This window comes from Acyrthosiphon pisum, chromosome X, assembly GCF_005508785.2.
Source record: "Acyrthosiphon pisum isolate AL4f chromosome X, pea_aphid_22Mar2018_4r6ur, whole genome shotgun sequence".
Classification (NCBI taxonomy): domain Eukaryota; kingdom Metazoa; phylum Arthropoda; class Insecta; order Hemiptera; family Aphididae; genus Acyrthosiphon; species Acyrthosiphon pisum.
This window is the reverse complement of record NC_042493.1, coordinates 41689869-41715392: the sequence shown is the minus strand read 5'-3', so window position 1 is coordinate 41715392 and position 25524 is coordinate 41689869. Positions and strand designations below refer to the sequence as shown.

The 25524-nt window shown below is 27.8% G+C and overlaps 2 protein-coding genes across 7 annotated transcripts; both read left to right on the top strand.

Moving 5' to 3' along the window:
• Positions 1-9622: 9622 nt before the first annotated feature.
• Tmem85 (transmembrane protein 85) lies at positions 9623-13892 on the top strand. 2 transcript variants are annotated; one of them, XM_008186151.3, is made up of 5 exons: positions 9623-9783; positions 9943-10025; positions 10167-10317; positions 10377-10494; positions 13337-13892. In XM_008186151.3, exons 2-5 carry the CDS (start codon positions 9976-9978, stop codon positions 13531-13533), a joined length of 516 nt encoding a protein of 171 aa, XP_008184373.1. In that variant the 5' UTR covers positions 9623-9783; positions 9943-9975; the 3' UTR covers positions 13534-13892.
• Positions 13893-18955: 5063 nt separating this feature from the next.
• LOC100165854 (protein CutA homolog) lies at positions 18956-23351 on the top strand. 5 transcript variants are annotated; one of them, XM_001947363.5, is made up of 6 exons: positions 18956-19217; positions 19336-19425; positions 20485-20590; positions 21026-21075; positions 22616-22658; positions 22830-23351. In XM_001947363.5, exons 2-6 carry the CDS (start codon positions 19352-19354, stop codon positions 22896-22898), a joined length of 342 nt encoding a protein of 113 aa, XP_001947398.3. In that variant the 5' UTR covers positions 18956-19217; positions 19336-19351; the 3' UTR covers positions 22899-23351. The 5 variants fall into 5 exon arrangements, with proteins under 5 accessions (XP_001947398.3, XP_016660970.1, XP_016660969.1 ...); XM_016805481.2 differs by having other exon boundaries at positions 19279-19425; positions 22616-22674; XM_016805480.2 differs by having other exon boundaries at positions 18956-19228.
• Positions 23352-25524: the final 2173 nt, after the last annotated feature.

The following is a 25524-nucleotide window of genomic DNA, read 5'->3' as shown; positions in this document are numbered from 1 at the left end:
AAATATGATGAGCATCTCATATAATTATACAAATGTAATAATAATTATATTGATCATTAGTGTTGGCTTAAGTATATTAGCATTATATTTTAAGATTAATCATATATCATGTTCTAAAATAAAACAAGTAGAAACGACAGAGTTAACTTCACCAGAAAGTCCCTCGCCCAGGTATATTTAATTGTAATGGACGATGAACTTTCATTTTACCCGGGGGGTGTTATGAACCCCTGTCTTTAGGTAGTAGTTTTAGCTTACGTAGCACCTGTAGACCGCCGTCGCGAAATTATGTCCAACAATGCGACGTCAGTCGAGTGTCACACGTCGAAATCACAATACGTTATAATAATTAATCTAAGCATATATAATAAATTCAGTTGTGCACCTTCTCAATTTAATAAACAGTAATATCTCTTTAAACTTGTTATGTGTTGATTTCTGACGAACCCAATCTACCAAATTTTCCTAACCGTCTTCTGGAGCAAACCAATTGACGGCGAACTCAAGCTGACGTTAACCGGACCAACCGGGTAAGTCATAACAATCCTATAAGTTGAATTTATATTATAATCGGTATTATTATTTTTCATTCGTTTCTATGGTGATACATTTTTCACAAAGTGTAATTCCAAAAATATTATTCGTAAGACTTGAAAATCTAATAAAAAAAAAACAACATTTTTTAGCGATTGTCACACACGGGTGTGAAGTTGGGGTACCAAAGCTAGGGCACTAATTCTCCGACGACTATAGTGATAAGAAACCTCGTACGTTGTGTTGCATTTCAATTCATTTCAGGGGTGCCGTACTATTGCACCGAAACTACCGTTTCTTTACGAAGTAAATGTCACCCTATGGCACACAATAATTGTTGTAAATAGTGTTAAAGTATAAATAAATTCTATTGGCGTCATTACCACTATAATTATACCGAACATAATGACAAATGAATAATAATGGAAAGTTAGGTAATATTAAGTTCTAAATTATAATTTGATGGTTGTTAGCAGATTTATATCATCATTAGGATTTGGGTATATTGATATAAACCACCACCAACAGCAAGACATAAAATTAATTTTGTTATGTCAAAGTCAATTTTTTGTAAATAAATTATTAATTACACTAAGAATGTCACAACGTATTTTGTGTTGACCAGTCATAATCATTACGATTTCCAAAAATAAAAATATTGAGTATTTTAAAAGTATTTATCTAATGTCCATGTATGTAGGTAGGTAGTATTTTCAATTTTGAACACCGTTATCATTATATTTACTCATATTCTTAGATTACAAGACACCTAGAAATTAGTAAATCCAACTATTAATATACAATAATGAGGATCGATAAATCAAAACACATATTTAAAGTAAAATTTTTTTTTTATTTTTTTATTTTTTTACTTTTCATTATTATCTATTATGTTTGTTCCCGGATCTTCGGGCACCCCAGATACACTTCCTCCTCCGCCTCCTGCTGCTGCTTCTGCTTCTGCTGCTTCAACAGCCAGTTTGTCTGCCAGAGCAACTGCTGCTGCCGCTGCTCTGGCTGTTTTTGCAGCAAAGTCCTCTTTGGAGGCTGGTGCTGCTGCTGCTGCTGACTGCTGGTTCAACCAGCAGTCAGCAGCAATATGGCCACGTCGGTAGCAGTTTATGCACTCTAGATATTCGAAAGAATTGAAATTAAAATATATCCATGATAAAATGTTGGTTAATTTAAAAATTTAAAAATTTTGGATAAAGGGTAAAGGGAAAACATAATAACACTCAGCACATTTTGAGTCATAAGATGCATTTTGAAGCAAGATGTTATAGTATACAAATAGCAATCTAACGACATAATAAAATGACATCACTAACAGTTTAATTTATAATAATAAGTATGAAGTACAAAATCAATACTTTTTTGTGTTAACCATTTAAACCGAAGTAATTAACATTTCGATCAAGTTATATAGATAAACTAAAAAATTGTCGATGCGCAGTTACATAAAACCCCAAACCTGATTACACTGAATAGTGTAATGATGTAAATTATATAAAAGTTATAAAAAAAATTTATGCTACAGGCAATCTTTACATTGCCAGGTCAATGTGTTGCTGTCCGGGCAAAGAATTTTTTTCATTAACCAACTAATAATATTTTTTATTTTCATTATAAATTATAATTTTACTATTACCTATTGGCTAGTTATAATAATTTATAGTATTGTTTTGTTTTATTTTTACCAATTTGTAATATTTTTTTTAAAAAACAACATTTATCAATTGTATTTATATATATATATATTATAATATTACGAATATTTTTATGGAATATAAAATATTCAATAGATATATGATACTAAAAATAATAATCATTGTTTTTTAAAAAAATATTTTAAATTGAAATGAAAAAGAACAATACTATAAATTATTATAACTAGCCAATAGGTAATAGTAAAATTATAATTAATAATGAAAATAAAAATAATATTAGTTGGTTAATGAAAAAAATTCTAGTTCACATTGCCCGGGCAGGAACACATTGACCGTATATAATATACATATAGTTCAAATCAATAAAGAACAACTTAATGAATATTGAATACTTAAGTATAAAGAAAAAAATGTATACACATGTTTTAGTCTATAATGTGGTGCATGACATGCGTAAGGTTTGATAGACCTGAATATTCCATTTACGTAGATACAACTCATCTATAAAAACAAATAGTTAATAGGTATGAAATATACTATTTCTGTTTGTGGCGTTCCCGCCGCCGCCACGACCACCACGACCTCCGCCACCACCGCCACCATGGCCACCGCCGCCATAACCACTGCCGGCACGACCCCTCTTTCCACCGCCGCCGCCATCGATACTTTGGCATTTCTTTTATTTCACACGGGCATTACCCGTGTGTAATTTTTTCATTTCCTTTGCCCCTAGCCCCCCCCCCTGGATCCGTCCCTGCTGACATTAACAGTGACTAACGACGGCGCTGTGGCATAGCATAATTATATTGCCGTGAATCCAGTTTCAATAGCGCCTGTAATACGCGGCTTTTTTCCCAGCCACTCGACGATAACATTACGATTGAAATTATTGTCGGGCGGCAGTTTCACTTAATCCGGCAACCGTCGACCAAATTACTAAAATAATATTTACATCGACATACCGACGATATTTATGATATCACGATGTTACAATATAATATATTTTCAATAACTTCTATACATTTTTATTTTTAGATAATTATAATTTACAAGTATCTACCGGTCTCGAACTCTCCTCTGACAAGCCGCCCGCGCCCCGGGTATTATCGGGCACAAAACGGCACAACGTCAATCAACACAATTGCAATGTTTATTTCCATATATACGAATTATTGTACAAAAATAGATTGTGAAACATTTACAATGATGTTGGACCCCAGCGGTCGATTTTCTACGAAACTAGTAACCAACAAACAATAGGAACATTAGGTGAAAGACATAGTAAATCATATCAAACATTTGCGCTTTAGGTTGGGTTACGTTAACTTTTTATCAGAAAATGTTATATACAATTATTAATTAATTTTATTTGAAATTAGAAACTACCACGTTGGCAATCAAACACACTAACAGGACGGACCTAGGGGTAAAACGTTAAATATCTAAATATGACAAAAAAAGTTAAAAATAATTATTACTCAAAACGTTAAACAGACATGTACCGTAAGGAAATATATTATGGATGTACGAATAATCACATAATGTGTTTTTAACTTTTTGCTACCCAATTATGGACGAAATAATGGTTGTACGTATTGTAAGTACTATGGTAAGTGCTATAGTACGCACTTTGACCATAGATCCTTTTCGAATCGTCGTACGCCAAAATATCAGGATCTCGTATTTTGTAATTATAAAATGAAAAGTCAAAATTCAAAAATTACGTTACTACGTAATTTTTTAAATACAAAAAACACGAAAAATAATAACTCCCGAACCAAAAGTCGCATGAGCTAGATATCGGTACCCATCGATCTGAGACAAAGTCCTCTATAAGATACAAATAAAGCACAAAAACTAAGTGTCATTGATAAAATACACCAAAACCGCAAATTTTTAACTTTCGAAGGCACAAAAAAATAAGAAAAACGGCTCCTACTATTTCCACACAAGATGCCGAATTTAATGACTGACCTCAAAACTACAAAAATGTCGAGTTTCAAAAACATCGTACACCAAATAAACGTTTTCTAAAATACACCTATGGGGAGGGGTTGAGAACCATCCACTACTAAAGTGCGTTTAAGAGGGGAGGGAAAACTTATAGTATGTTATATGCACCTGTTCATACCCGTCCGTAAGCTGTTTACGTAATCGCCATTGAAAAAAAGATTTGCGGCTGCGAAATGGCGGAAAAAGATTTTCAGTAATAGGTACGGCACGGGCTTAAACCGAGGATACTAGGATATACGACATAGCTACAGCAATTTTATTTTAAATTTAGGGCCAGTTGTACCATCTCTGATTAAAGTTAACCGGAGTTTAATCGGCCGAATTTGCCCGGTTAAATATCTGTTATCAGCTGATTAAGCTTAATCATAATTTAATCATAGACGGTGCAACTGGCCCTAAGGGCCTTAATCTATTACAATGAAACATGGGACGCCATCTGCCGATTACTCCATTATTATACTAGACCATTAAAACTATTAAAAACAAAAAATAATATAATGATAATTAAAAACACAAGATGGCTCACATGAGGAAACTCTCATTAGACGAACATTCTGAGTTATTATACTATATTTTAAAACAAACTTCTTCAATGTAGCGTCAAAAATCAAAATAATATAATAACAAGATACATAAAAAACATTTTAAAATCATAAAACAACACTATTAAGATTAAAGTCATGAAATTAATAAAAAAAAAAAACTCCTCTCGAACAGACTACGTTTTATCCAACTCACGCCAATATGAGAGTAAGTATTAATTTATTAATTATACTTACTCCTATTTTAATTAGCCGTTAATCAATTTTTGAAAGCCGCCAATTTATGGTGGCTCATAATAATATAGATCAGTAAATGACTTATATTACTCATTTAACTTATTTTTATCCTAGACTCATTTCTATCTTATAGCAAATTTTCCTGGCTTTCCGAATATATAGGTTTAATGCAGCGCCACCTTCCGGAACCTTGTCAAAAAAATTAAAAACTGCACATGGGTGCTTAAACGCACGGCGTCGTACCGCGCGGCAGCTCGAAAAGCAGTAGTACCCTGGGACAAGTGTATATTGGCAAGGTGAATTTTATGGCGCCACCTTGTGGGTAACGGCAAGAAACATGTTAGGCGCCTGGAATAAAATAAAATGCAACCGTCCATACAACGTATTTTATCACTAGTCGTCGGTGTATTAGTGCCCTAGCTTTGGTACCCCAACTTCACACCCGTGTGTGACAATCGCTAAAAAATGTTGTTTTTTTTCATAAGATTTTCAAGTCTTACGAATAATATTTTTGGAATTACACTTTGTGAAAAATGTATGAATCATTCTGTAACATTTTTTATCAACAAATAAATAAAAATTATGTAAAAAAAAAAAATGACAAGAAAAACGGTCACCCATCCAATTACGTAGCATAAAATCCCAAATAAAATTGTAAGTTAAATAACATATTTTTTTCATTTGCTGTCACCATTAGGACAGCCTCTGGCGGTCGAGGGATTCTATCAAGTTTCTTTCGGCTCAGCCAGTGGTTTTATGCTACGTAAGCGGATGGGTGACCGTTTTTCTTGTCATTAATTTTTTATTTTTTTTTCACAATTTTTATTTATTTGTTTGTAAAAAATGTTACAGAATGGTTCATTCATTTTTCATAGAGTGTAATTCCAAAAATATTATTCGAAAAGACTTGAAAATCATATAAAAAAAAAAACAAAATTTTTTACCGATTGTCACACTACGCAATTTATTATTACTGGACACTATGAAATATTAAAAATATTTAGAATAATTTTAATTTATTTTTCAACATTTGGTATTTACTTTTAAATAAATGAGGACTATTGAAATAATAGAAGAACTAAGTAGGTATGTTATAATATATGCAAAACCTTATATCTTTAGTTATAAATTAATTTAAATAATTTTAAAAACATTAAGACAAATTTAAAGCTAAATATTGGAATTTTATATTTTATAGTATTTTCATTTTAGATTCTGAGCTGAGCGATGAATGTATTGACTTTACAATGCTGTGTGTTTCATTTGAAAAAAATGTATCGTCTCTGTACACGATAAGTAGATTACACAAATTTTTGAGCACTAGTTGGTGCATGAGCTGCAGTTCAAAATTTAAAATTCCTAGTAGTTTTAAAAATAGCTTGAAAAAACAAACAAACATTTAGGGAAAACGGTAAGTTTTACTCAAAATCAGATTTCGACAAAATCAATTTTGATTTTTGTTGTAAGTCTACCGTTCCACTTATATAACCGTAGACCGTAGTAAAAGACATTTTCACTGAATATTTATCTCAATATTTATATAAACAATTTCTATTCACCATTACATTTTCGAAATATTGTGACTCCTTTGGAGCTATCATCCAATATACATAAATGGACCTATATGCATAAAAAAATTACAAGTTTTATTAGTTTTTTTTAAACTGTTATCAAATGTCAATAAAATATTTTACACACTGTCAAAAATATTGATGTGTACATAATACAATACGTTCCTCGTAAGTTGTTGTTAGTGGAAATTACCTAAAAAGTTGAGCGGAAATCCACAATAATTTTGTATGAGCGTCTGAAGTTAACATTTTGACAAAACTCTTTATGCTCACGAAAATTTGCAATTGTTTTCGAATTATAAATCCATAAAAAAATTTCTATTTTTATCTTAGCAGTTAGCTTAAATAATTTAATATAAAATTCCCCTTAAATTTTCCTACAATTTAGCATAAAAAAAAATTTCCGAAAATGTTTACGTCTATAAATTAAAAATTCTCATAGATACAATGATATTCTTATTTCAAAAACTAAAAACCATAGTAATTTAAATTTAAAATAATTTGTACCGGATATATATTATTATTTCTAATAGTTTATACAATTTCAAAATATTTTAACTCGTTTTGAGTTGTTAATGAACATTTTCAATTTTCAAATTTTTTAGTTTTTTTTTAAGGATTAAGGATTTAACAATTAAACAATGTTCCAGTTAAGTAGTTAATTCTCTAACCAAAAAATCTAAAAAATATATAAACAGTTGTTTTTAAGTGATTTTTTTTTAAATTTGCACAAAACTTCATATTAGGTATAAGAATAACGATTTTAATTGTTTTTGTTGAAATTTAAAAATAATGTTCGTGGATACTTGACACTTCTCATTTCTCAAGTATATTATTATATACAATATTGAAGTAGGTATACTAATATCCAAATAATATTATTTCAACTTACTGGCTACCGTATTAATAATAACAATAGGTATAAATATAATATACAACATCCTAGGCTGTCAACCGTCTCCGCTCAGAAACCTTGATTACCAAAAATTAAATCGTTTTTTCATTGTATACAATAGGTAGCTATGTTCTTTCCATAGGTTTTGTCTAAAAAATTATATTGAGTCACCTACCTCGAAGATCTCTGCCACAAGATTAGAAGAGACATAGACTACAGAGGGCTACCAATATAATTTAATAAGCCCCTAATAGAGGCGAGAGTTCATTTTGAAAAATGTTGGATGAAAAGTTTAATAATGTATACAGTAAAAAAAAATAATTGTTCAAGTTAGAGCTAATTATTATTGTGAATTTCTAAGAATAATAGTTATGTTACCTATGCATACGGTATTAGCAAAATACGATTCGCATGTTAATTATTACAATCACTCTGATTTTTCGGCTAAAATTAAAAATAATAATTAGCTCTAACTTAGACAATTTTCATTAAATGTTAATATAATTTTTTTTTTGAACTGTTTTATTAAATACGATCAACAAAATGGCTATATTGGAAATTTAAAAAAACTTATTTGCCTAAAAAAAATGTTTTCATAATTTTTGAATTGTTGAAAAAAAAATCGAATATTATGCTATTCAATCAGAATTTTCATACTTATGACTGTAAAAAAACTGCATTTAAATATATTGATTTTCCACGAAAATAGTAAGGGTGATACGGGACTTCTGGGACATATTGTATATTATTTAATATTATAGGTAACTGTTATAGTAATTATATAGGAATTAGGTACATATAGCAATAAATAATGAATAATGTATCTCTTTGTTTATAAATTATAATTTACAAGCTTTTTTCCTCGCTAAATGATCAACAATTTTTTTTATGTGATTTGTGCACAATGCAGTGTTATAGCATATAATGAAGAAAGTAATGGAAAAATCTGAGCCCTCTAAATAAATTCTAACTATCGAGGCCCGGGGGCCATGCCCCCCCTGGACCCCCCTTATCCGGGCTTGACAAGAATATATTTCATTTTTCGAGAAGTATTGACATTAGTGTACGCGTGCGAGAGTTGCATCCGGCGGCGATCTCAGAAATTCTTACACATATATGTCCATACTCACACATAGACATATAATTTCCTAAATATTACTCCTTAAAACATGTTACGTTGGAACCCCCTTAATAAAATATTTTGTATATTAGAATTTTTTGTCCAACAGTAAAAAAATAGCCTGAACTTTTTGTCCAACTTTTTTCAAAACGGACTTTTTGACTGATTGCCAGGTTACCAATTCAGACATTTAGTTAGGTACATCTATAATTTATGCTAAAAAAATAATATATTATTTCAATTATTATGGTAAGTATTACAGTATTTTATTATTTATTAACTATTATTATCATTTGTCGTATTAATTACCTACCTATCATAATATTATTAATTTTACCTATTTTTTGTTGCAGAAACTGAAGCACGGAGTATCTGGATAGTCGATACAAGATTTTCAAGGAAGAAATTGAATCGATACGTTTCGCATACAAAACGTTACACGTAAGGTATATCAGCGATACGTTCCGACCCGTATCGGACTCATAGGCGCAAATTGGGGGGGGGGGGGCTTGGAAAAACCTAGGACATACAATTGTAATATGCATTATTGCAATAGTCTGCTTGCCTTTAATATATTCAGCCCCCCCAAACCAAAAGTTGAAATTGCGCTTATGATCGGACTCAGCCACTTGGAATTTCGATACGTATTGAATACATTTTTCTTCTTGAAAATTTTGAATTATAGGAACGCACTCTGCTGGTATTTATGACAGGAACCTCCGCGTTTTGGATAAACGTATTGCCGTCTTGGTCACTACAGTCTGGGCGGTGACCACGGATATAGATACTATGGTTGCACAACGAACAATAATATGACGGCGCCAAATGTTCTTATCAAGTTACATAAATACATACATAGTATCCATACAAAAAAAAGTCGCGACATACTAGCGCTCCACCGTGGCTAGGTAACCCGGTTTGGTTACCGTAACTTAGTAGTAGTTATAGAGGGCGCTAGTAAAACGCGACTTTTTGTCAGAATTGATAAGAACATTCGGCGCCGCTCAGCACTGTGATCCAATATGGGCCGTCGTGCAACCATAGTATCTATATCCGTGGCGGTGACCAAAGAACACTATCAGCGATTATCTGTTATCACTAGTAATAAACAAATTATACACGATCATCGTAGTAGTTGAAGTTTCACGATTTATTCAATTCCGTGAAATACTGATCTCGTGTGCCCACCGTTTTCCCGTCATTTGTAAGTATATCTAGTATTTCTAGTTTCTTAGTATTTCTGATTTAAATACATTCCAAAGTATTTATTTATTACATAGGGTTGCATAATTATCGAAACGTTCACAATTCTCAAAGTCAAAAATTTGTCAATAAAAACATTAACATTTTTTTTCCTTTCTAGAATCCCAGATACGTGATTAAGCTGTTGTACAAAATGACTACAGTCAAAAGTAAAACCTTCAAATGGTCGTTAGATTTTACAAGGTAAATATCTAATCTCTAATCGCATGTTTCATAGATAACATCTTATTAAACTACCATGACATTTCATTATGTATTCATTAGGTACATTATGTAAAGTCATATTTGATGGTAATTCTGATTGACTGCCTTTATATTTTTTAGAAACAAACATGAAAAATCAGCAGACAATGTAAGCCCACCAGGATATAGTCAATTAGCTGGACAAAATGGTACTGAACTGACAAGAGACAGCGAATCGAGTAGACTAATTATAAAAAAATCTTGGGATCTAGCATTAGGACCACTAAAACAAGTACTAAAGTTAATCAATTTTATATTTTATGTTCAATTGTTAATATTCTTTATTATTAGGTACCAATGAACTTGTTTATTATGTATATGGCCGGAAACTCGATTTCTATTTTTCCGATCATGATGGTTGGTATGTTGATAGTAAGACCAGTCAAAGCATTATTTACACTACAAACAAGTAAGTTTATAATATTACAACTTTTGTATCTATTTCTATTAACTACTATATTTCAATTGAGACAGTCAAATAGATATAAATAATATATGTTTAAAATATATTTAAATAGACTGTATGTTATACTTTCCAATAAAATATAATAAGTTCAAAACTATAGGGATTGGTAAAAAATAATTATTTGACATATATAAATTGTTATTTAATATTTACATTGGATAGGCTATTTTGAATTTGTATAATAATTTTACAAAATCAATTATAGGTGCATTACATATTTACATGAAATTAGTAAAAACATTATTGAAACTATCTTGCATAAATTATAAATTAAAATTAATTTAGTATTCAATAATAGTATTTAAACAATATACATAATATTATGAAAAATCATGTTCTTAAAAGTTAACATAAGATATAAGAGCTTAATATTGTTATACTTACTTTTAATGATTTAAATTCATAAATCGTTGAGTTCCAAAATTGATTCTTACAAGCTTTTACTCTATATTAATATTTTTAATTATGAGCATGAAGTAATCATTTTAAAAACACATCTTAATAGTACATTTAGTTATTTGTAAATTACAATCTTAATAACTTACAACTGCAAAATATTTATTTTATTTGAAAACCATTGTTTCTGTTTGATTAAAATATAATGTTGATGAATATCTTTATTAAAAAAATTAATTAAATGTTACAAATACCTAAACAAACTTAGTTTACAATTATTTAGCTTTAAAACAATTTCTAAATACTAGGTAGTTTTTATAGTTGCGTATAAAATAAAGTAATTTAATTTATTCAAAAATGTAGAAAATGTGCAAACTCAAAATATATGACATAATTATTTTTAACTACCTAAGTCAGAAAAAATTATAGAAGAGCTCATTTTAGATTCAGTGCGGAGCAATGAATGTATTGATTTTACAATAATGTGTTTTTATATTTTTGGGTCTAATGACACTTTCTACTCTCTAGTAGAAAAAATAAACCCACCATCAAATTTGAGGGAAGTTTCTGGTAGCAGTTTGCATCTAGTTTGTACTTTGGTGGGTCTTTGGTAGAACTTTCTTAGTCCTTTTTGAAATAAGAAATTGTACATTACTGCATATTTGTGTAAAAAAAATTCATAATTTTTTGCATATTGAATCAAACATTTAAAAAAAATGTATAAAATAATATCTTGTAAAGCAGAAAATTGAATAATACATTAAATTATAAACTATGTTTTGTTTATTAAGTAAATATCTATAATTATAAGTTGTTTAACTTGAATTAAATCCTTTTTAGTCAAAAATTTATAAACTAGTCAAAAAATAATTATCAAATAAAAATTGTGTAATATTTTTTACCATACTTTACGATTAAAGTTTTTTTCTTGCATATTTTTACGACGTTGACTACATATTATATTATAGCATATTTTGATACTTTTAGTGCATAAAATATCGTGCTCTAGTTATAATGAAACATAACATTACATAACATTACATAACACAACATTTTATGTATACAGTATAACCTAATTTAATCTGGCTAATAGGGGCTCTAGGTCAGTGGTTCTCAACCCATGGGCTGGGCCCACTTGTTGGCCGCAGGCAATGTGATACTGGTCCGCGGAAGCTGGTCGAGAGCCTAAGCTAACAGATGGCAATTTTTAATTTACATCAATATCGATACTTTTTTATGATTTTATACACGTCTATACTCTATTTGGAATGAGATTGTACCCCAGCGGCGACCGGTTTTCGTTGGGCGGCGGTGAGACATATGGTCAGACGCTATCCCCACTACGGCGATGCGTTGGGCCCTGCCACGGAACAAAGCCATACCCATGCGCACAACTTGGCCGCCAGGGTATGATCTTATTCCGAATAGAGTATATATATTTTTTTCTATTGTCTTATTTGTGTGGGTGATTATATTTTATACCTTTATAGTTTATACTAGGTAAGCTGGCCTCAAAGATTTTCTCACATAATTTGTGGTCCGCACAATTAAAACGTTTGGGAACTGCTACTCTAGGTTATCTGGATTAAACAAAATAACCTATGAAATGATCCAAGATACATACTTTAAAAAAAGTTCAATATAAAGTAATAAGTAAATAATAATTAAATCAATACTTAAAATTAATTCAATAAGTAAAAAAAAAAAAACGTATATTATAGATTTAAGAAATACAAAGGTTATTTAGTATAAAAGATATAAAGCAACACAGTATTTGGCCCTAAAAAATACAAAATAACTAGTTATTCGGATTATCTATCTGATAATAATAATTATATGTATTATTAAACAGCTGACCAGTCTAACAAAGTCCGATTTAATGAGGTTCTAAAGTACTTGAATGTACTAACATCCAGTTCAGTGATAAATAATAATACAATTTTCCGGAATTGGGATTAAAAATACACTAACATCTTTTAAATTAATTCATAACTAAAAGTAAATATTATTAAGAAGAAAAGCATAATACATTAATGTGTTATAGAAATATATATATATATATATATACATATTATAATACGTAACATCTCAGCTTTACTCTTTATAAGTGTTGATAAAACGTAAGATTTGTTAGGTACCTTCTTCATTTTAAAAACAATAAAATAAAATAAAATAAAATAAAATATTGAGGTATAAAAACATTATTCAGAATACATTTGATTACTTTGAGCATAATAATTGTATAATATATTATATACTTATTTAATATTGCACATATTATTAAGTACGGTGTCTATTTTGATTATTTATCACTTTGTTTTCTTCATATTATATTTTTCATATTCATATCGTATACATCTAAAATATTAATATAATTTTTATTTTACAGCATTTAAAACCATTGAAGGAACACAAGCTTGGGGTCAAAAATTTATATTCTTCATTGGAAATTGCGTTAATATTGTTTTAGCATTATATAAATGTCAATCTATGGGTTTATTACCAACACATGCATCAGATTGGCTTGCGTTTATCAATCAGCCTACTAGAATGGAATACTCTGGAGGTGGTTTTGTTTTAAGTTAATCAAAAATGCAATTAAAGAAATTTATGAGCTATATTATGAAACGGAAACGACAATTTAACTGCCTCGTTTGGAAATTGTGATTACATTTCAAAGTTTTTTTGGCATAATATGTGTATTGAATTATTTAAGAACACATAGCATATTTTCGATAATTTTGTATAATTGTCACAATTTTTTTTATTAAATTATTTACTGTATAATTTTTTAGTAGTATTAAATTTATAATATTTCATGAATGTAGTATGTGTAATATTTAATTATCCAAAAACATAAATATATTGAAAATAATAGTTCATGGGTGCCTTTAAAAATATATATTACATAATACTTAAATAAAAATTTTGATTTTCATGTTTTATTTACTCTGTTACTATTGTATTTGGGTATAAATGTATTGTTATTTATTGGTATGAGTTTATTTTAGCATTTTATTTCATACATTTTCGTTCAATTTGGTTAAACACACTGATAAACATTACAAACATAATTGTATAGTGGTTGATTATTATAAATTTGAATTTTGTAAAATGTTTTGGTTAATAGACCAAAGCTTAAAAGGTTAAATATGTTCATATCTAGGACAGTTATAAGTACACAATTATTGGGAACTTAGGTGTAACAAAAAGGATACTAGGCATGTATTTTTGATTAGTTAATCCTTGCATTTTATTAGTATCAGAAATTGCTTAATATTGAATATCATTAGACAAGAGTAGTCCAATTAACTTTCTGTTGCTTTTTAACAGTTAAAATTATAACATATCAAAATGCAAAGACCAAAATTAAAAAACTATACAAGCATATTTTTGGGGAATAATATAACAAAAAATAATTTAATAGTTCAATACTAATACATTATTTTATATTAAAACTATTTGTATATTATTATTGAAGAAATAATTATATAAAATAATTACTATCAACTCATATTTACAATTTGAACGTTTTTATTTTGAATTTTAAAGTAATTTATTGTTTGGGCTTCATTATTTCTTCTAAATATTTTTTCATTTTTTCTATAATTACTCCAGGATCATCAACTTTAGCTACCTGTGAAATATTTTTATAAGTTCAATGTTATTAGGTTTCAAAAGAATAAATTTGAAAAATAAAGCTTACCTCATAGTTTTGTGCCGCATATATCCCTGTATAAACACCCAGACCAAAGGAAGCCTATAATGTATAAATAAACAAATTGTAATAGTTAAAATTATATACATATCCAACATAAAAAAGAATTTTTTAACTCCGGCATTAAATTATAGAAATTACAGCAACTAAAAATTCTTATTTATTTTATTGACAAACCTATAAACATATAATTTATCTATATCTCATGTCAAGTTATAGCAATACCAGGTTCAGCCAGTTTTTCTAACTCTCATGTCTCTGTTTCTTCTTAAAATGGACTTTTGAAATTTGAAACATAGACATTATACAACATTATACAAATTTGAGACCATAATATAAGGCCTTTTCAAAAGGGGAGCACTCCAAAGTTTAAATTTCTATCCCTGACTGACTGATCATCAAAATTATAAGGTAAAAATCCTATATGGGTAAAAATGTGTATACAATTGTATACACATTTGTATACAAGTGGTACAAAAAGTTCTAATTAAACCTAAGTGAATGTATCATGACAATATTAAATTAGTAATTACAACATTAATTTAGCAAACTAACTAGTAGAAAAGTAAAATAAAAAAAAAGTATTTGAAAAGTATTCAAATACATGGCAAGTATTTATATTTTATTCTTAAATACCTTTTCTTAGAAGTATTTGAAATGTATTTTGAATACTTTCTGAATGGATGTATTTGTATCTGTATTTAAATACAATTTTAAAAGTATCTTTTACAAGACTGGTTAACCAACTGTAACCAAAGATTTAAATTCATCGTCCTTCTGCATTATCTCAAAAGCCTAATTCTATATTTTCAATAATAGTATAATACTAATAATCACTCAGTCACTCAGATTACGTCACTGAATTATCAAATAAATAAACAAGCCGTGTTATAGGGTGTGGCCTTGAGGTTAGTGATGGCGGGTAACATTGTAATCACCAGTAGTCACGTCATCTCGCCATCTACTGAGAGTAAGTATTTCGTGACACCAAAAAATCAAGGTCAGTGAGCAATTTATAGTGTTTATAATCAATGATATTATATAGTAAAAAAATTCACTGGTATTCTTATTAAACTTACAAGTGTAGATAAGAAGCCCATGTTGTTGAAAGTAGTATGGATTTCTGAAAATGAAATGACAAAAAAACATTAATATGATATGATTAATGCATCATTAACATTATTGACTCAGGGCCAATGCAAGGAGGAGTTGGGAGGGTAGGTGTGTTACTGAGCTTCGAGCAATACTAAATATACGATAAATGATTTAAGTAGTTTAAAATGAAACAAATTATATATTTTTTTTTATTATGTAGGTACTCATATAAGTATCAAGAATACAATAAATGTATGTATACATATTCCAACACATATACCAATGAAAGTTTAACTATTATTTTTAGTGATAGTTATATTATTTTGTGCATAACCAATATCCACTCCAAAAAACAGTTGTCAGAGACGAGTAAATTATAATAAAATTAAAACAAACCGTGACAGTATCACATTATTATTAATTTTTTGATCACCCACTGTAAATAAATGTGCGAAAGATGAAAAAGCGGACCATCAATAAACTTTATAATTTTGTGGTCTTCATACCTATTGCTATTATAAAAATATAAAGATTATTTTCCCTGGACCTCATTAATTTATTATTTTAATTTTCTAGACTCCAACATAAATTACTTGCGTAAACACTGCACTTAATATATCTACTATATACTTTTTTTTTATTTAAAACAAAACTATTGTTATATCTACTACCTTTAAGCAGAGCTTGTGTATAGCTAGAGTATTACATGTTACAAACTTAAATTATACGTATTTCAGTAGCATATTAATTATACATATGTATTTATACTGTACACATAGCGTAAAGGGGGAAAAAAGGGAATTATAAATATAATTATTAATTACATCAATTAAAATTAAAATTCAGTAATTAAACTAATCGTATTATATTATTTATATATAGCTAGAAGTCATAACATGATAAAAATTATAGTTCTTGTATAAGCCAACTAGAAATGTTATAATAAATGTTTATAATTTAGTTTAGTAGATCTGCCTAATGTGTTTTTATCGAGACTTATGAACAATTTTATTTTGCTTGATATTTAAAGACTTTCATAGATATCACTCTAGGGAATTATACCATATTGAAACATAGCTTGGTAGAGAGATAAAAACAATAAAACACACAACATGCATAATCTTTAGTGAAATTATTTTTCCTCAGATAATATATTATTTTGTACATAAATGTCCTTAGGCGCTTTGTCATGTAGTTTATGAGCAGATGTCATGTTTTAGTCAAAGATTAAGCCTAAGTAGTCTAGATTTTATTTTACAACTATTAGGGTTGTATAGATTATCAGTGATTTTGATTTCAGCAGATGGAAGATAACAAGAGTTAAAATTTAATGTAATTTTTTAGTATTTAGTTTTTGACCAGTAGATGCTTTAATATAGACCGATTCCCATGATATATTAGAGTATACTAAACAAGTACTTTTACATACGTGATTATCGAGCCATCTATTTTCAAGTCACAAATGCTGTTAATGTACATTATAAATAAAATTGGGCCTGAATCACTTAATTGGGGAACACCACAATTAATTCCAAGTTCATTTCCTAAAATATACCTAACCATTTGTGTTCTGTCCTTTAAATAACTCAAAAACCAGTTACGGCTTTGATTGTTTATTCCAAAACTAGGTAAAATATTTAAAAGAACTTTATGGTCAACAGTGTCAAATGCTTAAGCAATATCTAGGAAAATCCCTAGTTTTACCACCAGTATCTAACACTATATACTTAGAAACAGTATAAATTGCATCCACAGTACCTACACATGGCCTAAACCCAAAATGATTATTTGAAAGAAGATGATGTTTCTCTAAAAAACTCATTAGTATTAATTTCACTATATTTTCCAAGTTTTAAAAAACTACATACCATTGAAATCGGTCTATAATTCCTACTTTGTTTGTTGGCTTTTTGAAAAAAAGTTTGACTATCGCTAATTTAAATTTTGTAGGAAAAATACGTTCTGATAAACTAATGTTATATACAGGTGTGACAGGAAGACATGCCAGATGAAATAACTTTTGTACTAATCAATATTTTTAAATTTTTCTTTTTACATAATATAATTCATAGTCACTACACATACAATATAAAAAAAAAATATTTTTATATTTCAAACTGAAAATAAAAAAATTTAAATTTGATTTAAATATTTTTGGATGAATTCAAAATAGCAAATTTGTGAATCTGATTTTCAGAACAATTTTGTTGGTAAAAACATTTAGATAACTAAGTCGAGTAGTTTATTTATTGGAATTTTTCAAATATCAATATTTTTTGTTTAAACTAATTTGGAATGTAGGTAATTATTACCTAATGACTTTTTTTTAAATATTATTTTTAGGAATTTGCTGACGAGTAATTTATTTAATTATTAACTAATCATATAATTCCAACAGTTTTTGACATCCATTTAAGTAGCATTTTTTTTTTTTGTCAGGTCTCCCTGTTACACAGTATATTATGCGCTAAAGGGCCTGATATAAATGTTAAAAAGTTTTTTAGTAGTTTGACCGATAATTTATGAAATCTTGCAGCAGTCTGGTTTTTTTTTAAATTGTTTATTACATCTACTTGATTGTCATCAACATGACTTAAAATCGAGACATAAAATGATATTTTTCACGTTTGGATCTAAAAATGGTTTTAACTCCACTTATTGATATGAATAACAATTTATAAAAGCATTTTAGTTTCTACTAGGCATTATGTTTGTTATTAAGATAATAAGATCTTCATATGAAGGAATTAAATAGTATTGTAGCTTGATTTTCACCAGGCCCTATGAATTCTAAAGCTTGACCCGATTTATGTTCAAAACATAATAATAACACTTACTTTTAAATGCAGTTTGCGCTTCACCGTAGACAACTAATGGCTAATAAATACTAAATACCTAGTTAATATCTAAAATGAAACTATAATTTAGTAACAAGAGGAACAAGACAGAACATCCGAGAAACAAAAAAAATTAATAATGATATTGATTATCGGCATTAGTCCGGTACCCCGGTTATCAGGACAGCGGACAAATGGGCAAACGGTGGAATAAAAAAATGGAATGATAATAATAATATGATATTTCTGTACAGACCAAGACCGTGGTACAGACTATGTGGAATTCTGTGTATTAATTATTGTTATTGTTATTATCATCAAAATGTTTATCATGTTATCATCTACCATCACAGTGTTCTGTAGTGGTTCTGTTTAAGATAGTACCTATAGTGGTCACCGGTTGACGATAATGATAATAATACCATACCTACTACGATATTGTTCTATGCTACGATCGTCGATCTCTAGCCGAATTATTGCCTGAATTGAGAATTCTACACTAGTACACTACCTACCTGTCTACCCGTTCTATTCGTTAATCATTATTCGAATTTCGAGTTAAATACTTGAAATAATAAATCGCCTATCGAAGGTCGATCAAAAATACGACTACCAAAGAAGTGAGTAACTCGTAAGTTGACAAAAGTACAAAGAACAAAATAAATATTATTTTTTTTTTAGCAATACTATACCTAGCAGAAAGTAAAAACTAATTTTGTGTTTTTCATAACTGACTAGTCGACACCGATCCATCATGAACAAGTGCGGAATACATTCTATAGTGCATGTCACTGCACCAACAATTGAATCAGCAAAAAGTTTGGCTCGGTGAGTTCAGTAATAACAATTGTTTAACTATGGTCTGACTAAGTTAAGATGTATGGAATCATGAGTATGTAAAATGTTCCAATTTAAAAATGCTCTTATATTGCACTAAAATTTAAATAATGTAAACAATTTTAAGTAAGAACCCATTTAATGTTCTAACTTAAAGTTTTACAATAGGTCATTAGAGTGACTAATACTTAAGCTAATAACACAATGATAGTTCGGCTGAATGCAGAATTCCTAATTTGTGTGTGGATCAGAAAAAGAAAACAAATAGTGCGCTGACATTCTCTTATAATAGTATAGTGTAAACTTTGAATTATTAAATAATATCACCTAACAGTGAAGTAACTAAATTATGAGTATTTAAATTTGAAGAAGAATCGGTAGAAGATTAATTTAAATGGTTAAAGCTAGAGATTTGTGTATTTATTTGCTTAGTGAATACTAAATATATCAAGTTTTCACAGTATAAACCTGACATAACTTAACCTAACATAACCATGCCATTTCTCATAACTCATTATGTAAGATAAAGTTTAAAATTCAATAAAATAAAATAATTTCCTTATAAATACTGGGTGGTTCTTTTATCATTTAACACTCATCATGTATGGTTTCTAGTCAATAAAAAACATTTAAAAAAATATATATATTTTTAAATATTTTTTTCACCATTCTTTTTTGAGCTTTTACTTATTTTTGATGCATAAAAAATAAATTTAAAACTAGTAGCTTAAAAGTTATTAGTATTAAAAGTTTTGATAAGTGGAGTGGAGTGATAAGTGGTTAACCCGCAGAACATTGGTCCATTACTCTGCTCGTCTAAACTTTAAATACTTATAACTAAAGACCGGATTTATATACATTTAAAGTTTTAAAATATATCACTTAATATTTATAATTTTATATATCAATAAATAATATTAATTTTGATAAACAGATACACATATTATTTTATTTTCTGTGCCTTATAAAATTGTAATAATAAACAAGGTTTATCATAAAATTAACTAATGTCAAATGTAAAAAGTTAATTTATATACATTTATATTACAGTGGTCTTATAACGAAGGATCTTGCAGCTTGTGTAAACTTGATTCCTAATGTTACATCAATTTATAAATGGAAGGGTGAAGTAATCGAAGACTCTGAAATACTGATGGTAAGAGACATTATATAATAAATAAATAATTTTTAGTATTTAAATTATCAAATAATAATATAACTAACATTCTGGAATTATATATTTATATTTACTTATAATAACTGGTTATAAAAGGTTACTGGTGTATTGAAATTCTAATATACCTTGCACATATTTTCTGTGTAAAATCTATTGGAATTTTATCCATTTGTATTTTGTATGAAAATATATTTTCAATTAATTGTATTTAATTTGAATGAATTATAGTATATTTGTTAAAAATTTACATTTCTGTATATCACTATATCATAAAGTAACTAAAAATTAACAACAATCTCAATCTTTATTAATACATTAATTAACTTTTTTTTATTTATTATTATTTACTAGTAATTACTACTTATTAATTTTTGTACCAATTAAATTATTAATTATAATTTATTTTATGTATAGGTTATAAAAACACGAACTTCAAGAATAGGAGATTTGACTACTTATGTAGAGTAAGTATTATGTTATCTAGGTAGCAAAAGAAAATTAATTTTGACTCTATATCCTTGAACTACAACACGGGTCGCAAAAGCATTTGATTAATATAATGATTCGTTAAAAGTGAATGGAGCAATCATGGGCCACTTATTCAAGTTTAAAAGAGGATCATTGCTCATTATTGACTTATTAAATGCTTAGTGTTTGTTAATGTAACTCACCTAAGCTGATAGATAGTGTATAATATACAGTCAGTACCATCTATAATGACTCTAATTGTAACAACATTAATTTCAAGGTCTCTACAAAATTCCGTTTATTTATACATATGTATAAAATCAATTTTGATTATAAGGACGTATTTTTTATTGTTACCTGACCCCTAAGTTATAGATGATACTGACTGTATATTTATATTAAAAATGTAAAATAAAATAAAATAATTGGTATGGTTAGTAAGGTTGAAATGGTTCGTACGGTTGAAACTGTTGAAACTGTTGGTTAGCAACACGTGTATGTGTGGCAATTTTTTTACCACTGTCGGTACTTACTCTCAATTATGTTGCATGACTAATTGCAGCCACTGCACCACGCCAAGCCACCATAATATACTTAATGTTTTAGGTAATTACCAATTTCAAAACTTAAACTAAATTAAACTTATGCAGTTTAAACTTTGAGCTGTGTATTATATAATATTATTATTATATTATGACTATATTTATGTTTATATAAGATTGAAATTTTATTGTTTTCTGATATTTAAAACGATATTAAAAATAATCTATGATTAAGTTTTTTTTTATTTGAAATAAAAACAGTTAAAAATGTATTCATATAGTCTAATTATAATTTACCAGGAAATTTATCGGAGATGAGTACTTCATGAAAATAAACGAATATATTTAATAGGTTATAAGTAGTACATATTTTATATAGTTTATACAATTAATAACAAATAATTATAATCCATACTAAGAAAAATATTTTATTATTTAAATAACATATGGACAAATAACCTATCACGTAATTACAATTATTAGTGTATATCAGCGGTTCCCAACATTTTTGGCTCGTGGTGCTCTTTTTGAACTAAGGTTTTGTAAGGGTGCCCTTCCCAATTCATAGCATGATTAAACATAAGAAATAAATAAAAATCTAAAAATTTGTAATGTGTAATATGAAAATATGTATTTAATTAAAATTATACATGTTTATTTACATAATCTAATTTAATTGTTTCCATCGCCGCCAATGACAAGTTTTTTAATTTATTTTTGAACCACATACAATTTTACGAAAGCTTGGCGCCTCTGTTAAGACTTAAGACACCAGACCACCGCGGCGTACAATTTGGGAACCACTGGTCCATACTATCATTATATTTTTTTCTATTAACATCTAAAAAATTATGGTTATAATATTACAATTTTATATAATTCATGTTTCTAACAGTGTTTATCTGTTATAATGGGTTTATTATTATTATTATTATTAAAAAAATTAAATTTTTATTGATTCATGTTCAAAAACTAATAATGGCCCATTGTTTAGGTCTCAACACCCATACGATGTCTGCGAAGTAATTTCTACTAAAGTTAGTATTCTATACAGTTAAGTGGTAATTAACGTTTTTAAATTATATGAATATGAATACAATTCTTTTAACTTTTTGTTATTTGCTTTTATTTATATGAGTAGCAGTATAAATTATTAAGTTTTATTAGAAGTTTCTAGTCAAGGGATAAATTTTTTTTTTCTTTTACAGATAGAAAATGGTAACGATTCTTACATGAAATATATATCAGAATGTGTACCAGAAGCTTCTGAAAATTAGTTATTAAGATAAAGAAGACTGATTTATCTCAAACCAAAAATTAAAACAATAAATTATGTCTGAACTGTATTATTTGATAAGATTATTAATAATTTAACTGAAAATTATTGTATAAATGTTGAACTTAGCCACAAATTTAATAATATTATATTAACACGTTCACGACCACAGCCAAATTGTGTATTCTTATAAAAAACCGCAATATAAATTTTATAATTTATAATTTGAATTTTATAATTTTGCAAAACCCAATCTAGTGGAGCTATTCAAAAACCAATGATACCAAGTGATAAAGAAAAATGTGTTGAATAAAACCATAAAAAAAACCACGTATCAGGAAACCTTATTTACTTCAATAGTCGCATGTCAACTATAGTTGTCATCAGTTATTTTAAAGATACCCTGTATCAACAATAGTTGAAATGCGGTCGTGAATGTGTTAAAATTAAACCAGATTAAATTTCATCTTTGTATTTCTCAAAACATTTCTATACTGCATTTATGTTAATTAATTCTTGTATATAAATACATAAAAATAGGTATAATATTTTTTGATACACATATAAATGTAATATTATACTTATTGAATTGTGGTGAAATAATTTTTTATTATACAAGATATTTTTTAACCCGTCGTACGGCGCACAGATTTAGATGTCTCATTTACGCGCATGGCAAGAATTTACTCCTCAGAAATATAAAGATATACAAAGTGTGTTCACATTATACAGAATGATTACAAAAACATTTTTTTTTTTTTTTATTTAACAAATATTACAATAATTTATTGTAATATTTGAAGCTATTGAAGTGACAAATATCCACATACCGTATTATATAAATACTTTTAAAATGTTTGGGGTAATTATTTACCCCGTGCGCTGTACGGTAGGTTAAAAGCCATGTTTTTTTTTAAATTAATTAATCTTGTCAATTTCTAGTAACAAATATGTTTCACATATAAACACATAAATAATAATAATATTTGTTAGTTTAAGTAATTTTATTAATAATATGAGCTTCTGCACTATGATTCTCCATTTTTAAATTATTAGTTTTATAAATATAAATACATAGAGAACAATTAGTTTAATTTAGTGCCATATGAATATTAGAATTAAAATAATTTTTTAATTTATCTTTATCAACTATCATCTTATTCTGTAATTATAAATATATGTATGGTCTCTAACTTATATAGTTATATTATTATTGTGTATAAACACTATACTTAAATATTTTTGTAATTAAATGCGTATCGGGTTTTTTTTTTGTATAACTAAATGTCAGCAGTTAATAGACATTTTATACAAATATTTTTATGAATGTTGAATGTTTTATTTTCATGCAAAAATTAAACATTATTTCTTATTTGTATTTTGAATTGAGCTCTTGTATGTTATTTACTAACAACAATTCTATATTATATTGTTATGTAACTTGTGTTATCATCAGGGCTCGGAAGTTGTAGCACTAAAAATGTTACTTTTTAGCTCTTAAATATGCACTTAAAAACTCCAAAATATGCGCTAATTAGCACAAAAAATCAAAAAATATGCATTTAAATTGAAAAAATTAAATTTATTTTAAAAAGTTAAATGCAATTATACAATTTTATAAAATTGTTGGGCTCATAGACATCAGGGACTGTCTGGACTAGTTGAATTATAAACCGTTAACAAAATATATATTAAATTACTTAAATATGTTTGTAAAAGTGTACTTACTTATAAGATCTATTTATTTCCTATTTCCTAACCAAATTAATCATTATTTTCAACATAATGTGATAATTTCCTATATTTTGTATAATATGTAGGTATATATTATGTATATTAAGAAAATATGCCTAAAAATAGCACTATAAACCCTAAATTAGCAAAACAGCAATAAAAACTGTAAATATGCAAAAAATAGCAAAATAACATTTCGTGTATGACATCAGAGAAGTATATATGATACATATTTGTATCTTACTTTGGATGTTCTAGGACGAACCAAGAAAAATATGCATTTGCTACAACTTCCGAGCCCTGATTATCATAGACCTTTAAAGATATGGACTGAGTTTTGACCAGACCAGGGAATTGTGGTTGCTATACCAATAAACTAATTATACATTTAATTGTTATTCCTGATTCTTGATATGCAATTAATAATTTAAAGCTATCTTTACAATTAATTAACGCGTCAGCTACATTTAATGAGAATGTTTGTGCAGCCAAACGTACTTTCATTTTCTCTTTTAGAAAATTAAGGTGATTTGAACAAATGTAATTCCATTTAATTTTGCATATCAACGAACTGGAAATATTTTCATTTGGTTGCTTCTCCGTTTTCTTTCACCCAAGGTGTTGCAGTAACAATTAGGACGTCTAGAAATGACTTTCAACTCTTAAAACTGAATCAGTTCACATTCAAAATTATCAGAATATAAATCATCTGAATATGTATCCAATATATTTTTGAAACATTTTTGTATTTCTGATCTGTCCATATCTTTAAAGAGAAAACCGAATTTTTTTTCTAATTCTTCATAAGCATTGTTTCTTTTTCTCAATTCAGTAATTAACCATTATCGTTGATAATATCATTGAATTATAGTAGGTATTATCACTGACCTATA